This window comes from Aristolochia californica, unplaced genomic scaffold (assembly GCF_029961685.1).
Source record: "Aristolochia californica isolate CCGP_79_NKW_82.1479 unplaced genomic scaffold, dmAriCali1.0.hap1 SCAF_7, whole genome shotgun sequence".
Taxonomy (NCBI): domain Eukaryota; kingdom Viridiplantae; phylum Streptophyta; class Magnoliopsida; order Piperales; family Aristolochiaceae; genus Aristolochia; species Aristolochia californica.
In genome coordinates, this window is record NW_027182268.1 from 32,940,524 (window position 1) to 32,965,765 (window position 25,242).

The following is a 25,242-nucleotide window of genomic DNA, read 5'->3' on the forward strand; positions in this document are numbered from 1 at the left end:
GAAGCCAGTTCAAATAGTCCCAATACAGCATGCAATTTTCGGATCTGATCCATAGTACCAACCCCAAAGCAAATTGTATCGTCTGCAAACTGAAGGATCGACACGTCAAAGGTGGCACAGTCCGTCGTGGGGAGGAGCCAACCCAGATTTTTGGCCGAATAAATCAAAGATGATAGGTATTCCGCTACCACATTGAAGAGCAAAGGGGAAAGGGGGTCTCCCTGTCTGATCCCCCTGGATCCCTTATAATAATCGCAGGCCGTTCCATTGAGAAGAACGGAGTAGTTTAACAAACTGATCAACCTCCAATTCATTTTACTTACTCTAGAAGGAGTAAGCAGCAGTTGAAGGCTAATTAGAAGAAATAACAATTGATGATAGATTAATGAGGACAGGGGTATTTTTTGTATACTATCAGTTGAGTAATGGGGGCAATTTTCTGATGTGGAATTTTACGGTTTTGGCTTGGGGATTTGGGAAAAGTTTTGTTATGGGAATTGTGGGTGAATATAGGTACAGAGGAGAGAGAGAAGAGCGGGGATTGATTTTTTTCTCTTAGAGCTTTGCTCAAGGAGAGTACTGGTCTCTCGAATACCAGTGGCTATGTTCATTTATTTTCTTTGATTTCCACAGTGAATATTCAGCATTTCTTTCTATTTTATTTGCATAATTTTACTACTGCTATCTGGGGTATATCATTTGGTATCAGAGCATCTATTCGATCCTCATGGCTACTACCACAATGGAGTCGAGAGTGGATTCGGTGGAGGGAATCATGAGTTCAGTAAGAGAGGAGGTAAGCTCGATGAAGAAGGAGGTTCGGAAGATTCCGGCCATGGAGCAAGGGTTGACGACGTTGATAGGACGAGTTGAACAGCTCTTATGTACCCAAGAGGAACTCACATGGAATCTGGCTGCGCAGAGTAAGTCAACGACGGCAAAAGAAGGGCTGAACTCGGTAGTTGGCGATAACTCAATCCAGAGAAGTACCGGAAGCAGACGTGACGCTAACAAGGTTGATCGAAATATATAGGGCCGATTTGAAGTGCGACCCAGAAGGTTAGAGTTCCCTCAGACTATTTCTACCCCTCTTCATGTTGACAACACTAGTGCTATTCAGATTGCCACCAACCCTGTTTTCCATGAACGCACCAAGCACATTGAGGTTGATTGTCATTCTATCCGAGATACCTTGGATAGTCGGGTGATATCTCTTCCTTACATTTCTTCGAATCTCCAAGTGACCGATGTCTTCACCAAAGCAATGACTCGGCACTGGCATCAATTTTTGGTTGGCAAATTGTTGTTGGTTGACTTACCAACATCAATTTGAGGGGGGATGTTATCGAATATTATTGTAATTTTTGTATCATGAAAGGGAATTATTGTAATTTCTGCATCTTATAACTTAACCTATGTATATCTATGTATCGGGAGGAAATAAACGGCATCGAAATCAAAAATCAATCTCTTGGTTCGGGAAATTTATTGACATGGTATCAGAGTTGCGGGAGATCATCGGCGCCAGAGTAATTCTTCGACGTTTTCGACAGAGGTAAGTTATCTTCCTCCCAATTTCTCAGTTCGTTGGATCTAGGTTCTTGATTTGGTTTCGGTCGACTCTCACGGAGTCATTTGCGAGAGATTTGGGGAGATTCGACTCTCACGGAGTCATTCGCGGGAGATTTGGGGAGATTCGACTCTCACGAAGCATTTGGGGGAGATTCAGTAACAAGGGTTCTGCGTGGTTTTTGCGCGTCGTTGGGGTTTTGCATGGTGTTTACGCCGCGAGGGTGTTTGACGGGAAGCCGGATTAAGATCCCAGAGAACAGTGCTGACTACGCACTTCTGGGTAGATATTTCACCGCTCATGGTTTCAGGATTGGCGGCCACTTCTAGGTTAACGTTTTCGTGAGGTCAACACTCAGTTGGTGGTATGATAGATCCCATCTCAAGTCTCTGGGGTGACGACTGTAGCAACAGTGTGGGCAGCTGAAATTTGTGTGTCTAAGCCATTTTTTGGGCTCTGTGTCTATAGATATAGAACACCAGCCAAAGAAAGGAAACACAATAGGGTGTTTCTTTTCTGCAATTTGTGGGCTTCTGTCCAGAGAGGTATCATCTGGATTTTATCTTGTCATCTGATAGGTTAGACTCGTTCCCTATCCGTTTCACGGGTAAAAATTACACTGCTTGGAAATTTCAGTTTCGTTTATTCGTTATGGAAAAAGAGTTATGAGGTCATATAGATGGGAGTAATCCCGCACCTCGAGAAGCCGAAGCTTTGTCCAAGTGGACAGTCAAGGATGCTGGGGTCATGACCTGGATCCTTGGCTCCGTTGAGCATCACTTTGTTCTCAATCTGAGGCCTTCTAGAAATGTGGTTGACATGTGGAGTTACCTCGCCAAGGTTTACCATCAAGACAACACGGCTTGGCGTTTTCAATTGGAGTATGAGATGGCTAATTTCACACAAGGAAGTCTCTCCATTGAGGAATATTTTTTTGTTTTTCAAAACCTTTGGGCTTACTATGCAAACATTGTTTATTCGAATATTCCCGTTGCAACTCTCTCTGCTATTCAAGCAGTGCATGAAACCAGCAAGAGAGATCAATTCTTGATGAAGCTCCGTTCTAATTTTGAAATTGCACAGTCTAATCTAATGAATCGTCATCATGTACCATCTCTAGATGCTTGTTTTAGTGAACTTCTTCGTGAGGAGCAGCGTATAGTAACTCAGGTTGGCATAGAACATCGGTTGTTGGTGCCCCTGTAATTGTGGCTTATGCAGCACATGGGAGGAATAAGGGAAGAGACATGAGTGTTGTTCAGTGCTTTAGTTGTAAAGTTTTTGGTCATATTGTTTGGGATTGCCCTAGAAAGTTTTGTAACTACTGCAAGAAACAGGGTCATATCATCTCTACCTGCCCCATTCAACCTGAAAGGAAGCAGGGTACTGCTTATCATGCCTCCGCTGGTGCCTCTAGTTCTACTGCATTGCCTGCTGCTTCGCCGGTTGTTCCTATTCCTACTGCCCCTACAACCTCAGCAAACACGAACATTCTCACTCCTAAGATGGTACAACAGATCATTTATGCTTTCTCTACTTTTGGGCTCTCAGGTAATCATAAAGTTTCTTCTAAGCCATGGTATTTGGACTTTGGAGCTTCTAACCATATGACCAATACTGTTGTTTCTCTTGCCAATGTCAGAAATTATGATGGAAATCAGAAAATTAACACCGCTGATGGCAGTTCTCTGCCTATCAGTGTTGTTCGTGATCTTTCCTCATGCTTAATTGATGTTTTTGTGTCTTCTGACCTCTCCACAAATCTTATTTTTGTTGGTCAATTGGTCAATAATAATTGTAATGTCCATTTCTCTCGATCTGGTTGTGTTGTGCAGGATCAAGTGTCATGGACGATGATCGCGAAGGTGCCTAAAGTGGAACGACTTTTTCCTCTTTATGTTTTTCCTTCCACCATGAGTCCTAGTTTTCCTTTTCTTTCTTTTGCATGTAATGTTGTTGGTTCTAAACCTAAGATGTGGCATAAACGTCTAGGCCACCCCAACTTTGATGTACTTCGAAAATTATTTAATTATGGTATATTGGGACATAAAACATGTTCTTATCTTTATCTTTCTTTTGAATGTCCATCATGCAAACTTGGCAAAAGTAAAGTTTTACCGAAAGCAGACGTGACGCTAACAAGGTTGATCGAAATATATAGGGCCGATTTGAAGTGCGACCCAGAAGGTTAGAGTTCCCTCGTACTACTTCTACCCCTCTTCATGCTGACAACACTAGTGCTATTCAGATTGCCACCAACCCTGTTTTCTATGAACGCACCAAGCACATTGAGGTTGATTGTCATTCTATCCGAGATACCTTGGATAGTCGGGTCATATCTCTTCCTTACATTTCTTCGGATCTCCAAGTGGCCGATGTCTTCACCAAATCAATGTCTCAGCAACGGCATCAATTTTTGGTTGGCAAATTGTTGTTGGTTGACTTACCAACATCAATTTGAGGGGGGATGTTATCGTATATTATTGTAATTTCTGTATCACGAAAGGGCATTATTGTAACTTATGTATCTTATAACTTAACATATGTATATATCTATGTATCAGGAGGAAATAAATGGCATCGAAATCAAAAATCGATCTCTTGGTTCGGGAAATTTATTGACAACTCGAGCCAGAGAAGTACCGGAAGTGGACGAGATGGTAACGAGGCTGACCGGAATATACAGGGCTGATTTGAAGTTCGACCCAAAAGGTTAGAGTGGCCAGTTTTTTTAGGGAGAAGACCCCGATGACTGGATTTACAGAGCTGAACGATATTTCGCGCTAAACCGAGTATCTCAAGTTGAGAAACTGGAAGCTATTGTAGTGTGTCTGGAAGGGGAGGCATTAAAATGGTTCAAGTATGAAAATAACAGGAGGGAGATCATGAACAGGGAAGAATTTCAGTCTTTATTGCTCAAACGATTCCGAAGTTCCAAAGAAGGCTCTCCTTATGAGAAATTCTTGTCGTTGAAGTAGGAGACCACCGTGAGAGATTACAGAAGGCGATTTGAGGGTTTGACTTCCATGTTGGAAGATATCCCAGAGAAGTTGTTGGAGTCCAACTTTGTTAATGGGCTTAACCCAGAAATTCGGGCCAAGGTGAAGGTGTTGGAGCCCAATGGACTGGGAAGGACCATGGAGCTGGTCCAAAAGTTGGAAGAGAAAAATAAAGTTATTAAGCAGACTCGGTTTGGGCTAGATACTCCAAAACCAGCGGGGACCATAGTTGGGGGTAATGGGAGGACCACGACAATGGCAGAAACGACTAAAAATAGGATGGAGAAGAGGGCGCCATTCAGGAAACTCAAGAAAGCCGAAATCCAATACCGGAGAGAGCGGGGTTTGTGCTACTGTTGTGATGAAAAATTCTCAGCTGGGCATAAATGTAAAAACAAGGATCTGCAAGTGCTGATTTTACAAGAGTTGGAAGAAGAAGTTATGGAGGATGGCGACGACAGGAAGTGTGGACAACAGGAAGAAGAGGTTAGGGCAGCTGCTCAAATAGTGTGGAAGCGTCGCTGAATTCGATAGTTGGATTAACCCTTTTGAAGACCATCAAGATTGCGGAAAGCATCGGAGAACAACCAGTCGTCATGCCCATTGATGGAGGAGCAACCCATAATTTTATTTCCACTACAGTGGTGGAAAAACTGCATCTACCTCCAACAGAGAAGTATGGTATTCAATTGGGCACAGGTGCAGCACTACCAAGGGAAGGAATTTGTAAGGGGTTCAATTAACTCTTCAAGGAATAGAGATCGTGGAGGATTTTTTGCCTTTGGAATTGGGAAGCACCGATGTTATTTTGGGTGTACAATGGTTGGAGACCTTAGGAGGAACGTAAACGAATTGGAAAACCCATGTTATGAAGTTTAGATTGGGTAATGAGACGGTGGTGTTACAGGGAGATCCCTCCTTGCACAAAACTTTGGTTTCACTCAAGGCGATGATGCGTACTATCAAGCATGAGGGACATGCGGTTCTTGTGGAGTTGGGGAGTACCACAGTGGTAGCGTCACAATCGAAGGAGGACACTACAGGGATGGTGAAGAGAGTTTTGACGAAGTTTGGGGATGTTTTTGCTATGCCCCAAGATTTGCCACCAAAAAGGGAGAAGGAACATGCCATAATTTTGAAGGATGGAGCTTCACCGGTGAGTGTTCGTCCATATCGATACCCCCAAATACAAAAAGATGAAATAGAGAGATAGGTGGGAGAAATGTTGGCTGCTGGAATAATACAGCCTAGCACTAGCCCTTTTTCAAGTCCCGTGTTCTTAGTCAAGAAGAAAGAAGCTGGACATTTTGTGTGGACTATAGTGCCCTTAACAAGGAAACTATTCCGGATAAGTTTCCTATTCCCGTGATCGATGAGTTGTTAGATGAGCTTCATGGAGCACAAGTCTTTTTGAAGTTGGACTTGAAGTCGGGATACCACCAAATCAGAATGAAAGCAGCTGATGTGCACAAGACAGCTTTCCGGACTCATGAAGGACACTATGAATTCTTGGTCATGCCTTTTGGTCTTACCAATGCACCGACTACATTTCAATCCCTTATAAATTAGGTATTCAAACCTTTTCTCCAGGCAATTCCTTCGGTCGCAGCTAGTCTCATCGAGCTCCCTTTCTCCAATAAGGAAATTGAAAAAGCAGCATTGGGTCTTCCTTTGGATCGTGCTCCGGGTCCAGATGGTTTCAATGGGGAATTCTACCGCTGATGTTGGCCCTTCATCAGAGACGACATTGCCTGCATGGTCCACTCGTTCTATCAGCATGCAATCAGATATAGAAGCATCGGAGCTTCTTTTATTACCCTCATCCCTAAAAAAGAAGGGGCAGAAATTCCATCTGACTTTTGGCCAATCAGCCTCACCACTAGTGCTTACAAGGTGCTTGCGCGCCTCCTTGCCAATCGCCTCAAGGTGGTTCTCCCTATTGCAATCCATCATGACCAAAGTGTTTTTATCAAGGGAAGAAATATATTAGACTCGGCCATGCATTTCACGAGCTCATCCACCATTTTAAACTTTAAAGCTTCCCAGATTCATCCTGAAGCTTGATTTTGAGAAAATCCTTTGACAGAGTTAATTGGAAGCTTCTGGATACTCTCCTGGGGAAGATGGGATTCGGGGAAAAATGGCGCTTCTGGATTCATAGTTACATCTCCTCTGCAAGCTACTCCATTCTTCTCAATGGAATGGCTTGCGGTTATTTTAGGGGATCCAAGGGAATCAAGCAGGCAGAAGCCCTTTCCCCTTTGCTCTTCAATGTGGTAGCGGAATACCTATCATCTTTGATCTATTCGGCCAAAAACCTGGGTTGGATCCTCCCTACAACAGACTGTGCAGCCTTCGATGTGTCGATCCTTCAGTTTGCAGACGATACAATTTGCTTTGGGGTTGGTACAATGGATCAGATTCGAAAACTGCGTGCTGTATTGGGACTGTTTGAATTGGCTTTTGGGCATAACATTAACTGGAAGAAAACCACCCTCCTTGGCTATCATATAGACTCTCCTGTGCTTCAGGGAATGGCTGAATATTTGGGGTGCTCAGTGGGAAATTTGCCAGCTACATATCTTGGACTACCACTTTTTGACTCTCGGCCTTCGGCGCCGCTGTGGTCCCCACTTATTGAGAAATTTGAGAAGAGACTAGCTACTTGGAGGGGCAAGCTTTTATCTACAGCTGGGCGGCTAGTCTTGTTTGGCAGGACTGCCAAACTATTTATTATCATTCATGCACTGTCCAGCCTCAGTTTGCATTAGGATTGATGTCATCCGTCGACGCTTTCCTGGAGAGGATCAGAGGACACCTCAAGATACCATTTGGTGAGTTGGAAGGATATTTGCATGCCTCGAAATCGGGGTGGTTTAGGCATACGGCCTACGAAGGAGATGAACAATGCCCTTTTGCTCAAATGGATCTGAAACTTCAACATCAAGCATAACAGCCTATGGGGTAATATGGTCAGGTTCTATCTTCAACCTTTGGGTGCCTGGTGGAGGGAGGATGGCGCTACTCGGCTCCTATCCCCGATATGAAAATCAATTCAAAAGCTCCTCCCAATATTTAGAGATGCAACTTCCTTTCACACAGGAAATGGAAGGACTCTCCTCTTTTGGTCAGATGAATGGTGTGGCCCCTGCCCCCTCTCTGAAGATTTCCCGGGGCTTTCTAGGGTGGCGAGAGATTCTCTTGCTCAGTGGCAGATTCTTGGAGAGATCGCTCATGGAGTCTTACATTTCGCCGGAGATTAAATGACGAGGAAACTACTGCTTTTTGCTCTCTCCTCTCAAGGCTCAACAGCACTACTATTCGTGAGCATGCAGTTGATAAACTGATATGGAAGCTCAGCATTAATGGCCGATTCACAGTTGCATCAGCCTACTCCCACATTAGAAAACAAGATTACAGCATGCATGAGCACAAGGCAAACCTGGCATGGAAGCTCTCAGCGCCTAATAAAATCAAATTCTTCGTGTGGACGGCCATCAGGGAACAAATCCTTACCTCTGACAACCTCCATACAAGAGGTTACACCGCCCCCGATCGCACTTGTCCCCTTTGTGGTGTGTGCGATCAGACAGTCCAGCATGTTCTCTTACATTGCGACTTGGCAAGTCTGGATGAAGATATTTTAGAAGATTGGTCTCCAAATGGGGCTACATCAGGACCTTGTTGACACCTTTGAGATGGTTATGGGGATGTGCCTTCCTAAGCTGGGCAAGATAATTCTCTTGGCATGCCTTGCGCATGTCCCATGGTGTATATGGCTAGAGCGAAACAATCGGAGATTCAATTCCAAAGCTAGCAACCCGAATAATATAGCGTCTCAGGCAGTAGGCCTTATTTCGAGCTGGCTACATTCTAGGAAGGAGTTTGCTTCTCTATCGGGCGTCTCCCTTCGAGAAAATTGGGGTTTGATAGCGCACATGGCGGGCCCTCGTAGGAATCTGGTTATGGCCACCTGGGATCCTCCCCCTTACAACTGCATCAAACTCAATTTTGATGGCAGTGCTTTAGGCTGTCCTGGGCCGGCTGGAGCTGGTGGTGTTTTCAGAGATAGCAGTGGAGACCCTATTTTATCCTATGCAGGGCCGGTGGGTATCGCTGATTCAAATATTGCTGAAGTGAGTGCTCTTCTGTTCGGCCTCCAAATCTTTAAAGAGCGGCTCCATGGCAAGCTGATTATTGAAGGAAATGCAAATATTGTCATCAGCTGGTGTTCAAAAGAAACCTCCCCTCACTGGCACCACTGGCCAATCATTGATTGTATTGTCGACATTGTGTCATCCATTTATTGTAATTGGAACCTCATTCCTAGATCAGCCAATTCTTTGGCTGATAAATTGGCAAAATTTGGAGCCTCCAAGCAATCTCTCTTTGTTTGGGAAGGCTTCCCCTCGTGTAATCAGTTCGTTTGAGCTCTCATAATAAAATTCAGCATCATTTCAAAAAAAAAAAAAAACCTTTTCTCCTACGATTTGTATTGGTATTCTTCAATGATATTCTAATATATAGTCCAAGTTGGGGTGCTCATTGTGATCATTTAGTGGCTGTTTTGGAGAAATTAAAAGAACGCAGATTGTATGCTAATTCTAAGAAGTGTTTTTTTGGGAGAGAAAAGATACAGGCTATGGTCATATCATCTCTAGAGAGGGGGTGTCGGTTGATCCTAGTAAGATACAGGCTATGGTTGATTGGCCAACACCAACCACACTTAAGAAATTAAGGGGTTTCCTTGGTCTTACAAGATACTACCGGAAATTTGTTTTGAGTTACGGAGATATTGCTAGACCCTTGACAGATCAATTAAAAAAAGATAGATTTGGGTGGATGAATGAAGCAACCGAGGCATTTGAGCTTTTGAAGAAAGCCATGACTACAGTACCGGTTTTGGCTCTACCTGATTTTTCGAAGCTGTTTATTGTGGAGACTGACGCTTCTGGATATGGGCTAGGGGCTGTTCTACTGCAAGATCAACGACCAGCTGCATTTTTCAGTCAAGTATTGAGTGAACGAGCCCAACTGAAGTCTATTTATGAAAAGGAGCTAATGGCCATTGTGTTGGCTATTCAAAAATGGTGTCCTTACCTGCTTGGAAGGAGGTTTTTGGTGCGAACTGACCTGCAAAGTTTAAAATTCTTGCTGGAACAGCGTTTAGTAAGTGTTGAATATCAATGCTGGTTGGTGAAATTGATGGGCTATTACTTTGACATTCAATACTGATCAGGGGCAAGTAATAGAGTGGCAAATGCACTCTCTCGCAAACCTGAAATGATGAATATAGTTGCAATTTCTGGAGTGCAATGGCTGGATATGAATGTTTTACAGCAAGAAGTGGAAGCGTGATGCGAACAAAGGTTGGATTGACTCTGTTATATTGTGGGACCCACCATGGAGGCATAATCTAGTGGGACCCACCATGAGGACGTGTGATGCGAACAAAGGTTGGATTGACTTTGTTATATTGTGAGACCCACCATGGAGGCACAAGCCAGTGAGACCCACCACGAGGATGTGTGATGTAAACAAAGGTTGGTTTGACTCTGTTATATTGTGGGACCCACCAAGGAGGCACAAGCTAGTGGGACCCACCATGAGGATGTGGGCTAGATTTACTTTAGTACAATGTGGGACCGACCATGGTGACACAAGCTGCTGGGACCCACCATGAGATCTCGTGGGACCCACAAGGATATCCACGAGTTGGCAGCTTATCTTAGAAGATCTCGTGGAATCCACTAGAATATCCACGAGTTGGCAGCTTATCTTAGAAGATCTCGTGGAATTATATTAGGCTTCAATTTACGTCAAGTTACCTTAGGTTTTTCCTTTAATTGAATTGGGACCTTTGATCATTATTGAAATTGAGAGTTATTCTTCTTAAGTTCTTGAAAGAACTTTTCGAACTTATCAAGGATTTCCTTGTGGCGTTCAATATTGACTTATCAAACGGATTATCCATCCCCGTTTGTGGCGTCTTCACTATACCAAGGTTCTTGCTTTGCTAAGCAACGAGTCGCGGTTTCCATCCAAACTTGAAAGGTCTTGGGACGATTACCAAATTTGGTATCGGGTTTCATCACAGGTTGACGTGGTTCGTATCACATCGGACTCATTCTCACAACAAACTATCACACGGTTGGCAGCTGGTGACAAGGTAGTGGGGTTTCAAGTTGAACATGGGCAGCTCTTTTACAATGGTAGGTTGGTTTTATTTGAGACTTCTTCCCTAATTTCAACCTTATTGCATGAATACCACTACACACCTATTGGGGGACATTCGGGAGAGGTTAAAACATATAGAAGAATGGTTGTTGACTTATATTGATCGGGTATGAAGAAAAAAGTGACTGAATTCGTTCAGAATTGTGAGATTTGCCAAAAGAACAAACACTTGGCAATGTCCCCAGCTAGTCTTCTACAGCCTATTGACTTACCAGAGCTGGTTTGAGAGGAGTTGACCATGGACTTTATTGAAGGGTAGCCAAGGTTTGAGGGCTTTGATACTATTATGGCGGCGGTGGATAGGTTGAGCAAGTATGCTCTTTTCTTGGTGTTGAGGCACCCATTTACAGCCAAAACATTGGCTGATTTATTTGCGAGACAGGTGATTCGATTGCATGGGATGCCCAAGTCTATTATTTCAGATCGGGACAAAGTGTTTATGAGTCATTTTTGGCAGGAACTCTTTCATCTCCAAGGGACAGATTTGAGACACAGCACCGCCTACCACCCTGAAACAAATGGACAATCTAAAGTGGTTAACAGGTGTTTGGAGACCTATCTTCGATGTTTCGCTTCTAACAAACCAAAAACTTGGGCGAAGTGGTTATCCTGGGCAGAATATTGGTATAACACCAGCTTCCATTCATCTACGGGTACCACTCCATTCCGGGTCTTATACGGACATGAACCTCCTTCCATATTGCACTATAAGTCAGGGACAACTACAATTTCTGAAGTAGAACAGATTTTAGAGGAACGGGATGCGTATCTTGACGATTTAAAGATGCAATTACTGCGGGTTCAGTAGCGAATGAAGGCCACGGCTGATATTAAAAGGAGGGATGAAGAGTTTCAGGTTGGGGATCGTGTGTTTGTCAAACTTAGGCCCTATCGGCAACACTCTTTGGCTACTCGGCGCAATGAGAAGCTAGCAGCACGTTTTTATGGACCTTTTGAGGTGGTGTCACGAGTTGGAAAAGTTGCTTACAAACTGTAACTACCACCGGAGTCCTTCATGCATCCGGTGTTTCATGTCTCCCAACTTCGTCGAGCAAAAGGAGTATCACATTCATCTCCAATTCTTCCTCCACAATTGATTGCTGAATTGGAGATGTTGGTTGAACCTGCTGCCATTTTGAATATACAAAGAGTGGGAAAAAATGGGCAGCAGGGGCTGGAGGTTTTGGTGCAATGGAAGGGACTACCAGAGTTTGAAGCCACTTTTGAGGCAATGAGGCTCCAATTTCCAGCTTTTCACTTGAGGACAATGTGAAAGTTTGGGTGGGGGGTAGTGATAAACCTTCAATTCATTTTACTTACTCTAGAAGGAGTAAGCAGCAGTTGAAGGCTAATTAGAAGAAATAACAGTTGATGATAGATTAATGAGGACAGGGGTATTTTTGGTATACTATCGGTTGAGTAGTGGGGGCAATTTTCTGATGTGGAATTTTACGGTTTTGGCTTGGGGATTTGGGAAAAGTATGTTACAGGAATTGTGGGTGGATATAGGTATAGAGGAGAGAGAGAAGAGAGGGAATTGATTTATTTCTTTTAGAGCTTTGCTCAAGGAGAGTACTGGTCTCTCGAATACCAGTGGCTATGTTCGTTTATTTCCTTTGATTTCCACAGTGAATATTCAGCATTTCTTTCTATTTTATTTGCATAATTTTACTACTGCTATCTAGGGTATATCACAAACTCATAGCAAAAGCTTGAATTAACAAGTCAGGGAAAGAAGCAAGAAAACATAAAATGAAAGCCAATTTTCACAGCATGGCACTTCAGACAGAAAAAACAAAAGGGACAAATATAAAAAATATGATCTTTTGTTTCATTAGCCACACAAAACAATTTAGATGCATCAACATAAAATAATTTACCTTTGGGGGTAGGGAGGGTAGGGGAGGGGGGACGGTATGGAAGGACTACAAATTCTATCAGAGGTTGGATGGCTTCGGGTCATAGGAGAGAAGAAATGGGAATAGAAAGAAGCAGCGATTTAGAACTATGAGATACTACATTTCCAATAAGTTGATCCTCTTCTTAACATGAACCCACTCCCTAGCATCGGAAGAACTCTATACACCTCCGGCATTTTACTATTCCATGAGCCCCTCCTAAGATTTAACTCCCAATTTCCCTCTCTAAAACAATTTTCAACGAACACGTAATGGACTCAATAAAAGAGGAAGAGAAGAGAATGGAGGCACAATAATTTAATGTGTAGTCAAAGCCTTACTCTATTCCCACATCTTACATGAAACTGAACCCCTTGCATAAACTTAAGTTTTAACCTAAGGTAAATGGGAACCAAGAGTCAAGGAGTAATTTGTACTTGACTAAAGCATTAGATTCATTCATCACATGAATCAAGCTCTCTTATCCAAATGGTTGTGGTGGTTTAGTGATAAAGTAGTTTATTTTTGGCAAAGAATTATTTTTGAGAACAGAAGTTTTTATTTCATTAAAAACTAAAAAATGAATCTTCTTCTAGGAGACGAAGCCTCTCCTTTGGTTTAGGGATTGCCAGTTCCTCCAAAAGTTAAATGTTTCCTCTAGTGTGCTTAAAGGTAAGATTCTGACGACATATTGGCTTCCAAAGAGAGGCCAAGTGGCCATAGATATGTACTAAAAACTATACAATGACATAGAGAAACCTGTAAGCATATCTTTTATTCACTGTCTGTTTGTAAGGTCCATTTGGATTTTATTTTTATTTTTTATTTTTTGCTTTAGTTTAGTTTTCATACTTGTTTTACATTTACATTTTCGGATTTTATGTGCAATTACCTTTTGCTGGTGTAGCTTGGCCTCTTTGGAAAGAAAGAAATAATAAAACTTTCAATGATAAAAGTAGAATGCCTGGTAGGGTCTTCAAAAGAGTAATCATTACATCCATTTTTGGATCAGCAAGCTTTCTGGTGCTCAAGCTATTGATGGAAAGAATTATCCCTCTTTTAGTGAAATGGGAACCTCCTATTGAAGGCTGGTCCAAATTAAATTCAAATATAGCTCTAGAGATAATTCGGGCCCGTGGGTCATGCACGTTCACTTGGTTACTGTTATTAGAGTGTATTCTACACCCTTTGTCCAATGCAACTTTGATAATGTAGTACTCCTTCCCCTTTAATGCGGTCTTCGGGTCAAGCAGAGGCTATATCATATCCTTTGGTGATAGAGGGAGATTCTTCGGTTCTTGTTTTTTAGTTTGCATCTTAGAAAAGCCCTTCTTGGAGGTTTCTTCACATACATGAAGAGATTGAGGAAATCTGATCTAATCTTCAAGTCAGCTAGGTAATTCTGTTGCATATTCTTTAGCTCGTCAGGGATTTTCTTTAAAACGTCTTCCAGTGGGGAGATACTTGTCCTTTCGACTTAGATTGTTTTTTCATTTATTTTGTTGGCTTTTGTTGGGTTTGATATAATTTTGCTAGTTTCTTGTGATTGAACCTTTCAACACGGCTCTCATCTCTTGGAATGTCTCTTCCTCTCTTTAATGAAATTTAAAATATATATATATTTAAGAAACAAATGTTGTTTTGGTTTTCCTTTTATCCATTCACCTCAGTTTTTATCAAATTGTTCAACAAGAACTGTATCTTGAATTTTTTAGTCTCTGGAAAAGAAAATAATGATAGACTTGTCCAAACATAGAAATGCATCCCTACTGATATTGTTCAAAATGTTGAATATGAGCTCTCTCAACAAATAGGAAAAAGTTCTAGATAGGATCTAGGCTTAATCCAATTACTACTTGCTGATGTTTCTCAAGGTAAAAAACAGGCACAGACAATTTTTATTTTTATCTTCAGAAAACAGGCACAGTTGATCTCATCTAGGAACTAAAGGATGAAAGATTAGGAAACTACAAAAGTGTCAATAAGAATCTAGAGAACAATTCCAACTATCACTAAGCCATAGTTATAGAAATCATAAGTTCTTGGAGAAAATAATTAAAGAACCATGACATTAGTATTGCACCTGCCAAATAATTGAACGATGATGATAACCAGCAGCCATTACATATTCTGCATAGATAAAATCCCAACTGCAAAACAGGTTAACGAGGTGAAAACCCGCTCATTGACACTGGAGATCAAACTCAGTAACAAAAATATGATAATCATAAAAAAAAAATCAGTTAGGAAGATAATGAGGATAGAAGAGCATTCAAAATAGATATTAAAGTCGAACAAGACTACTTCATTCATAAGAAAATGTGTTCAGTGCTTGAAAAGTGTGCATAAGATGCCATCTCATAATATATGCTGAAAGAGAACCTCCAAATGAGACAAAATAAAAGAAGAAGAAGAAGTATACACCAAAGCTCCAAGATAATAGTAATATGACTAGTTACCTGAAGTTTGTAACACAAACAGCACGAATTCCAGCATCAGCTGCTGCTCGACAGGCAACAGGGACAACATCTGAAACCTGCATCCATAATTTTGTGAGCTCTATGGTTTTTTTTTATTTTAGCTTGATAACTTAAAGAATCTGTATGTACAAAAAGCTAAGAAAAAGCTCTGAATCACTCTGCAAAACCTCAAAAAGGCAGACTATAAGCCTCTGTCCTGGTGTAGATCCTAGTTCAAGAAATTATCCATAAAGCAATCAGCATCATGCTATTAGACAACAAAGTTCTTGGCTATGAGCATGCAGTTTTCATTGGCAACAAGATCTCTACCTGACACATGTGGTCTTTGACCCAGACTTCTGTCTACACTGTATACATATATAGGAAAAGGAAACTAGACAAGAGTCCACCTAATCCACATACACACACACACACACGCGCACATATAAATGTGGGAAAAGAAGGTAGACACAAACCCAATCAACCTTAGAAGCAGCCAAAATTTTCGTCCTTAGAAAAGTCACACTATTGACAAGAATGTCATTTACTATATTAAATTTATAACTGTTAGAATTCATGTAAGGGTATTTTGGTCATTTCTCATCCTAGTATATTCCTCTAGAGGCAACAAAGTCTGGTATTATGTTAGAACCACAAGTTTCAATTTTCATATTGTTTTGATTAGTATTTAATAAGTTATAAAAATTTAAGTGATGGAAGGATATTTTTTCTAACTTTTATTGACTCTCACTTAAGCGGTAAATGAATAGAAAGGAGGCCGAATTTCTCCCCCATCAAGTACTGGACAATGCACTCTTCTCAGAGATCAAGTACTGGACAATGCACTCTTCTCCTCTCTGTTCTCTCTATTCTTATTTTTTCTCTCTATGGTATTAGGGCAATGAGAACCTATGCAGAGCATGTGAAGTGTTCTATTTCTTCTTTCTAAGTTTACATATGCTCTAGAAAAGGGGATTTTCAGGATTCTCTTTTGATTGAAGTTAAAGGTCAGGTTTTTCCTTGTCTTTTGTGCCATAACCTAAGGGTTGATGGCTTATATCACCAATTGAGCAGTTCTATGTGACATTTGTGCCCCTAGAGAGTTGTGTTTCTCAGGATTGTCCCAATTACTACCACCGCAGGTTAGCAGACTTCTCCTATTGCTTGTGTCACCTTATAGGATGCTGACATCATCCTTATTTTTGAAAGATTTTAGTATATTGAATTCAATTGTCTTCGTTGCCCCTTTAATTGGATAGTTGTGACTGGATTGGAGTTGTTAGTTGCCCTAACTATTCTGGAGGGGGGTTATTGGATCTGATAATTCCATTTTATTATGACTGCCTTTGGTAAAGTGTTTACACCTATTAAAGAGACTGGAAATTCAGATGGAAAGTATAATATTGTGATTACTATTGAAAAATTGAATGGCCAAAATTACTTAAGCTGTCCAAATCAGTTTGGATCTATCTTAAGGCCAAGCAAAAGACTAAATATCTTAGAGATGATTCACCTGTCCCAATAACTTCTAACTGAGAAGAAGAAGATAGTTAGGTAATGATTTGATCACTCAACAATATGGACTCAAAGCTTAGAAGTCAGTATGAATTGTGAAACTGCTAAGAAAATTGTATTTCACTTCAATCAATGTATGCCTAGGAAAACAATTTGTCTAAATTTATAAATTGTATGTCAAGTTGTTTAGTCTGTAGAGAGGTGACAAAATAGTCATAGATTTTATAGTGAGTTGCAAAGTATTCTACAAGAGATTAGTATTTTCCATCTCTTTACCATTGATGATCTTAGGAAGCAGTAGGGAGAGATTTATGTAGCAAAGTTTCTAGATGGTGTGGAGTCGACATATGATGTATTCCAAGCACAATTACATGCCTCTAATGAGGTGCTTCCTAATGCTTTCAATAGTGTAATGCACATAGAATCAGCTGTGAAACCAAAATGCAGCAATGAAAATAAGTGTTGAGGTTGTTGCTCTCAACATACAAAGTGGTCTGAATCAATCAAGGCATGGAGAAGGCAGCAAAGGATGAGACTGAGATAGCTCAAGCCATGGTAGAGGTCGAGGTGATGGGACAAGTTTGGTAAACCAATGTGGGCATACAGCATGAGATGTCTATAACTCGTGTAGTTGACATTGTGCATGATGCTCCAAATGAACTTCAGCAATTAGTCCAACAGATGGCTCAGTTGACTTCTTCCTCTGCATCTTAGTTCAGCCACTCTAACCAATTCAAGTAGATCTGCTTTGCATATGAATCCAGTTTCTACAAGGGTTGTTGATTCAAGTGCATCTTCACATATACCATGTATGTCTTTATTATTTTTGTCCCTTAATCAGTCCTATTTTTGTCCCTTAATCAGTCCTTGTCATTTAAACAGGTTACTCTTGTTGATGGTTCATCCTCTCCAGTTAGTGGAGTACACTCAGCCTACCTTGTCTTTACTCTTAGATTTTGATTTCTTTGAACCGAAATTTTCTATTAGTTAGATCACTAATTCCTTGAACTGTTCCTTAACCTTTTATCCTACTCAATGTATTTTCACGACCTCCAAATCAAGAGGATGATTTGTTTAGGGCGTGAGAGAGATGGGTTGATCACTTTCCATCATAGCAGACATCTTCAACACTTAATGTAAATGATAACCACTCCATGGGCATCTTCGGCTAGGTCATCCTTCTCTAGTAAAGTTGTCTCAGCTATTTCTGCCTTGCCATCTAGTCTCGTGTTTAAGTGTGAGTCTTAATAGGTAAGGAAGCACCGATGAGCATCGTTTCCATCCAATCAAACTCACAATAGTGGTCTATTTGAAATAATTCATTCAGATGTATTGGAGACTATGTCCTATTACTAGTGTCTTTGGTTTCAAGTATTTTGTTTCATTTATTGATGATTTTAGTAGGTCTACTTGGGTGTATCTCCTACAGGACAAATTTGAAGTTCTCAATGTATTCTTGAATTTTTACAATAAAAATAAAATCACAGTTTGGTGCTTGCCTTTGTATCTAGTGTACAAATAATGAGTTTTGAGTTCATGAACCATAAATTTGATTTGTTTTCTTAGGCTACCGGTATTATTCATCAGACATCCTATGTGTGTACTCCATAGAAAAATGGAGTTATAGAGAGGAAGAACCGTCATTTGCTTGAAGTTACATGCACTATGTTATTTCTTATGCATCTTTCCAAATCTTATTGGGGTTAGGTGGTTCTTATTGCATGCTTTCTCATTAAAAGGATGCCTTCCTCGGTGATTGAAGGGAAAATTTCTTTTCCAAGTCCTTAAGCGCGATAGTGAGTTACTTCCTATTTCTTCTTGAGTTTTTGGTTGCGTGTGTGTTATGCATGTGTTTTTGGCTCATCTATTAATAAATTGTTTCCCAAAACCATTATGTGTGTTTTGTTGGGCTACTTAATACACACGAAAGGGGTGTAAATGTTGTTGTCTTTCTACCAAGAAGACATTTGTGTCAGCTGATATTACATTCTTTGAAGACACTCCATATTTCTCCTAGTCCATCACTTGCCCAATACACCTTCTTCTGACATGGATCTTGTTGCTCCTAGTCCTATGTAGGAGGTTCCTAGTCACATGCCATTGGTTTCCAAATCAAAGCCATTATAGGTTTATCAGCATAGAAAACCTCCCAAGACATTGTCAAAGGCTCTTTCTCTCCACAGCTATTGTGTATTTTTTTGAGAAAATTTAATTAGTAGGAAGACTAAGAAACAAAATCTGGTGGTTCACTCTAGTGTAGAAGAGCAATAAAGAACAATGGAGCATACAGTTAGTGAGCTCATGTAGGTCAAGTCCATGTTACAAGAGTTGAATCCCACCATAGAGTTCATGACCATGCATTGTGATAATCAAGCTATAGTTTTTATTACTAGTGATCCCGTATTCCATAAACAAATTAAACATGTAGAAGTTGATTGTCACTTCGTTCCTAACATAGTGACGAGTGGAGCAACAGTCACTTTGTATGTACAATCTCTAATAAGTTTGGTGATACATTTACCAAGGCCTTGGGCAAGAGAGAATTTTTGGGATTCTTTGGGACAAGCTGGGGCTTCTCAACATGTACGCTTTAGTTTGAGTGGAAGCATTAGAACTCATTTAAGGATATTTCGGTCATTTTAGCCTCTGAGTATATTCCTCTAAAGGCAACAGTGAGAAGCATAATAAGTGTCTTTGTGTATATTTAGTAAGTTATAAAGTTTAAGTGATGAAGGTATTTTTGTAACTTTACTGACTCTAACTTTAGTGGTAAGTAAATAAAAAGGGGGTTGAATTTTTGTCCCCATCAAGTATTGGATAAATGCACTCTTCTCATTTGTCTTTTCTTCTTCTTTTTTTCTCTCCTTTTCTCCAACAATTTAATATTTTACAATAACAATGTGTATCTCTATTTTATCAATAAAAAATGATAAAATAAATTCAAAAAAATCTCAAATGAACATCACTTATGAATGCACGAGACAAGTAATAAATATAGAATAAGAAGAATTCAATTTTAAGCAACTCAATTGAAATGTGTTTATTTAAGTAAAAATCGCGTGCACCAAACTTAGGTGGACTTAGCTTGATACTTCTTTTTATATGTGTATATAGGAGTTAGGATCTCAATGTTTTAGAGCAAATAAAAGCCAAAGTTCTCCTAAAAAAGCAATTCTTTTACCCATTTGCTCCTATTATCTCATCATACAAAAAATCTCCCTTTAGAAGCTTTCAGACATTTAAGAGAACATTCTAGACTACTTTCCTGTCACATGTCCATCATCATATCCAAGACGTTAGCTAGCTAATACTCCTATAAATTACAGAGATCCTACACACACTCTAGTTGTTAGAGAGATTCTCATTCTACTCCAGTTGTTGGCCAGAAATGCTATCGTACCTTTTTTGTTCTTGTCTCCATTTAAATGTAATTTATTATTTACATTCTATTTACATTTTATGTTTCAATACAAGGACAAGCACATTTCACACCACTAGTTAAGAGAAAGGCATTTACGTACCACTAAATCGGCTTGGATGGAATTCAGCCATTCTGCCTCTGTTGCCAAAATAGATGCCCTTGGCACAACGGCTGTTTCTGAATACTATTACGAAAGAATGAAGTGACAAATTAGCAAGATAAAAAAAATCTCTACAAATAGGAGTGAAATTAAGCCAAATTGTTCCCAGAGATGGTGTTTAATCTTAAAGATAGATGCTAAAGAGAAAGAAAAGGACAAAAAAAAAAAAATACTAAGCAAGAAGATTGCTCCATTCCTTCATCAATAAAAACCAGAACTGACTATGAAAATATCGACATGTTATATCATCATCATCATCCTACGGTATAGTTAGAATATGGGAAACCATACTTTTTCCAGAGAAGCAAGGCGATCCACGGTTAAAGCGTCTGCTTGCACAGCTCCACAATCAAGCAAAACCTGCAAGAAGATCTTTATAATTAAGCAATGCACTCACACAAACACAGGTGAAGAATACCGGCCCTTTGTGCAAGTTTAGAACACATTCAGTACATCCATTAATTTTTTTAATGCCTTATCACATAGAACCACCCATTCACTATGTTTAATACCTCATTCTATAAATTTATTGTACGAGATTTTAACAGAATGCCATGGAACCAACGGCATACACTATTCAGTCGTTTGTGATTACTGACCTTCCGAAGGTGAAGATTCGGGGACTGCACTTCGGAAGTATATACAAAATCAGGAGCCCCAGTAACCACATGAACAACATGTCCGGAAGCAATGAGATGCCGTACAACCTGAGGAAAACTGAAACGGATTAGTACATGCACGAAAATCCATGCGCAAAAGCGGTAAGAGTTAAAATATTTCCATGACATGTTAACAATCAATCTGGTCAGAGAAAATTGAAATTAAAGAGGCAGAAGCAATGAAAGCTCGTAGACTAAAAGAAGAAGAAAAAAATTCAAGAGTGTAAACCAAAGGTCTAAAACGGTACAGACTACAGATTACATTGAAAATGAAGAAAAAACGGAAAGAGGTACCTCGACGACGCGCGTGGCATGGCCGAAACCATGGCCGGTTACATAGTATGCAAAAACAAGTGGCTTGGTAGGCGATGATCCTTCAATTTCTTTGTCGTCCCTCATTTTCCTGAAGCGATTCAAAGATCGGTCGAGCGAGAGGGAGATGACAGAAGTAGAGGCCGGCGCCGCAAGAGCCAAGTGGAACTGTCGAAGTCGAACCGAAGGTAGAGTCGTCAAGCTTTGGAAATGCTAATTACTATAGATGGCCGTTTTCGAATTTTACTTTCAGGCGAAAATGTCGCTCACGGTGACGTGATTTTCGTTAGCGTGACATATTTGCCCTCGATTCACGGGCTAAAATTGCGAGAACGAAGAATAATTTTTTTAATTGAAAACTCATCAGTAGATAGAAAACTAATTACATTATTTTTTATATTAGCAATTACATTTAAAAATAAAATTAATTATTTTATTTGAATCCAAGACTCAATTTTAAATAAAAGCTGAGCTTGGCGGCCGCGCGTATTCCGTTTATTTGGTTATGGGGCGGGAGCTGAGCCAAGACTCGATTCCCTTTAAACGTTGAAAAGGAGATTGACAACGCTGACCCAATGAACGTTATCGTGTTCCCCTATGAAAAAGTGGATAAGATTAATATCAGCCTAACTCTGACGCTGGCACTGACTCATCCGACACAACGCCTCCCACACACGTTGACATGCACCAAACTCTTTTGGCACACTAAGGTTTTTATTTTAAACGAAAATTGAATAAATTATATTTTAAATTATTTTTATTCTCTATTTGTCTGTTCATATTTCATGCCAATAAAATAAAAATAAAGATAATAGTGTCACTATAAATATAAAAAAAAATTTACAAATTTTGTAAAGAAGAAAAAAAGGGGACAACCATGGTAAGATGGGTTTGAGTTCTGCCTTTTTTATAAATTTAAAATATTTTTTTGTGTTTATTATTTAATAGGGTTGCCTCGTGTATTTATATATCTAGAGCTAAATTTTAAATACAATTCTATTAAATTTTAAAAACTTGTTAATATAAATATATTTCATCTTTTTAAGTTATGAATTATTTATATTTTAAATATTTTTTTATTTATATTATATTAAAAAGAAACACACTGGACAAAAAGAGTGGAGACGTAGGGATGCTTTCCTCCCCTTATTCCATTGTCTGAATTCAAAAATAGAGCAAGGGGATGAGTAAGGTCTTTTGTCTCATGTGCAACAAATAAAGGAGGGTGAAGGGAGGCCTTTCGACTCAAAGATCTTGACGAAGTTAGTTTTGATAAATACTTTAAACTAATTATAAAATTTAAATGGGCAGTTTTGATAAAAAAAAAAAAAAAAAAAAAAAAAAACTTTTGAAAGTGTTGAAGAGCATATATATGAGTCTTATATGACTCTCACAAAAAAAATTAAAAAATGAGAATTAATATGGTAGAGTCTATTAAAAGTCTCATGGGAAGAAGTATCACAAAATTATTCAGTTCAAATAGCTTTTCATTTTACTATTTCTGATTGGTAGTTGTTTATTTTGATTATAATTAAGAGTTCAATTTTGGGTATATCTCGACATGTGTAATTTAATTTAACTTATTTTCTATGTATTCTCTCTATTTTTAATAGAAAACCAGTGTACTTAATTTATAATAGTCCATAAAATATTTTATCCAAAAATCCAACATGGTATGAAAGTAGATTGTCTGAGTTCACTCGATCAACCCACTAGACAATGTGTTCCTTTTTTGTGTCGATTATCTCCATTAGTTTTTCCCTTTAGTATTCTTCTTTCGATACACCCATTTTTCCCTTGGAGTTCTCACTTCATACCACACTTTTCATATTTCAAATTATATATTTCAGAAAATATGTGAGAACTAGTTTTTAAAGAAAATATATTTTTTTATCAGAGTTTTATATAAAGAGAAATTGGCATTTAAAGTAATAAAAGTCAAGTAGTAGCAAAAAATTGTGCAGTAACAGAAATCATCATCTTTAGAGATATTCCCATACCATCAGTAATGAGAATTTACATGTAGAATTATATATCAAAAAAAGTATTGTGATATATTTTTATACCGACAAATGATTTCTCAATCTGATTTTTTCTGAGAAATTTCAACATCAAAAGACTCAAAGGACATGCTAAAAACTGTTGCATGCAGAAATCCGTATTTCAAGCCAATTTTTTCCTTCTCATTTTGAGTTGCTAATTTTATTTTGCCCAAGTTTCCTTTTTTTTTTAGACTCTAGTGCAAATATTACCAACATGAGGCATTTTTGTTGGTCTTCTAAATTGTTCTATCCATTTTTTTTGTCAAGTCTGGTCACTCTCGTTAATCTATTGACTTAATGAGAACCTCTTCGTTTTTTTAAGTATTAGTATTTGCTCTTTTTTTTTACTTACAATCCTTGAGTTCATGTGAATCTTTAGTGTTTTTAAATTTTTTGTTATTTTTTTATTACTTCAGAATAATGCCTATAGACCCACTACCTACAAAGAACAATATTGTACCTAACATCCAATATGAGTCCAGTATTTTTATTCACCCAAGTGGTGATTTTTCCTAAAAGTGAGTAGTTTTTTTTTTTTTTTGTCCTAAAATTGGGTCTTTTCTGCCTTTTAAATTGAGCAGAGTGCTTTTAAACTTTGATTTTTTTTATTTTTTTTGGTGTATGGGGTTAGGAGTGTTTTTTCATCTATCATATTTGTTTTTATCAAAACTAAGTTTCTTTGTCCTTTTTATCCCTAGCTTGATGGGGAAAACTAAAAGAAGTACAAGAAATAAGTATTTTATTTACATATTGTGGTAAATTTTATGTAACTAAAATTTACATGTAAAGAAGAGAATAAGATGAAGACTTTTCTAGCCAATTAAGTTTGAAGGCCAAGTTTAAAGATTAAAAATTTTTTTCTTTATAAGCGAAAGTTATAAACTCCGGTTTGAGGGGGAGTATTGAAAAGTAGATATGGCACTCTTTCATAATTCTCACAAAAAAATCTCAAAGAAGAATCATTAATATGGTAAAGTCTAATAGAAGTCTCATGAAAAGAAGTCTCATAGAGTAGTTCAGCTTTGAGGTCTTTCAGTTTTGCTATTTCTCTTCTATAGTTGTTTATTTAATTGTAATTAGAAATTTTATTTTGAGTGTAACTAGGACACGAGTAGTTTAATTTAACTCATATATCCTCCACTATAAATAGAGAACCAATGTACTCAATTTAGAACAATTAATGCATTATTTTCTTGTCCAAAAATTTAACAGAATTTAATCTAATAGACCTATCTAGCTAGTAAGCGACCAACCAACCTATGTAAAAAATTAGAGCAATTGTCATGAGTGTGTCAAAGTTCATTTGAATGCCGGATTGCTTGATTGCCTGATTGCCAACCAACAGTCAAGGAAAGAGAAATGATACAGTTGAGATCCATTCACATGTTCATTTAAATGACTAAAAGTATGAAAGCAAATAAAGAAGTATTTGATTGGACAAGAGTACTATTGTGGTTTGATCGCCCAAGCATCTAGCTAGCTTTTTCAAGTAAACGATAGAAGATAAAAGAAGGCAACAATGTTTGAGAAAGAAGGTCATCCAGCTGGACAGACACCCTTCACTGAGACTAGAGAGAGAAAACTAAGGTAAACACTATGTTATGGACTCCATAGCATCCCAAGTTATCAACAAGCGTAGGAACTAAAGTAGTTGTAATTCAATTCATTAGGGGTTTATTTGTAATTTGTTGAACTTATAGCCTTTGGCGTGTTTTCCCTAATTCCCTATATAGGGACGTGAGATGAATGAAGAAACTAAGCATGGAGTAAATTAGTTTTAGCCAGGTCAGATTCTCTCTCAGAGGTCTAGGTCGGATCCTCCCTCAAAGATCCAGGTCGAGCTTCCTTCAAAGCTCAATCCATTCCATTCCGATTCCACCATTACACGTTCCAAGAATAGGGGTTCTCTCCCAGCGTCAACAATCAATCTAGAGGGAAGAGAGAGAAGAAGGATGAAGAGATCCAAGGCC

At 39.0% G+C, this 25,242-nt stretch overlaps 1 protein-coding gene across 1 annotated transcript in view; it reads right to left on the reverse strand.

Moving 5' to 3' along the window:
* Positions 1-21,397, reverse strand: part of LOC137936032 (L-arabinokinase-like) — a 47,221-nt gene extending 25,824 nt beyond the window's left edge. The window contains exons 1-6 of the mRNA XM_068780532.1: positions 21,213-21,397; positions 20,859-20,966; positions 20,551-20,619; positions 20,200-20,283; positions 15,164-15,240; positions 14,788-14,854 (exon numbers count right to left, since the gene is read on the reverse strand). Of these exons, the coding sequence (XP_068636633.1) occupies positions 14,788-14,854; positions 15,164-15,240; positions 20,200-20,283; positions 20,551-20,619; positions 20,859-20,966; positions 21,213-21,317 (510 nt within the window). The 5' untranslated portion in view covers positions 21,318-21,397. The remainder of the gene's footprint in view (positions 1-14,787; positions 14,855-15,163; positions 15,241-20,199; positions 20,284-20,550; positions 20,620-20,858; positions 20,967-21,212) is intronic.
* Between the last annotated feature and the right edge of the window lie 3,845 nt (positions 21,398-25,242).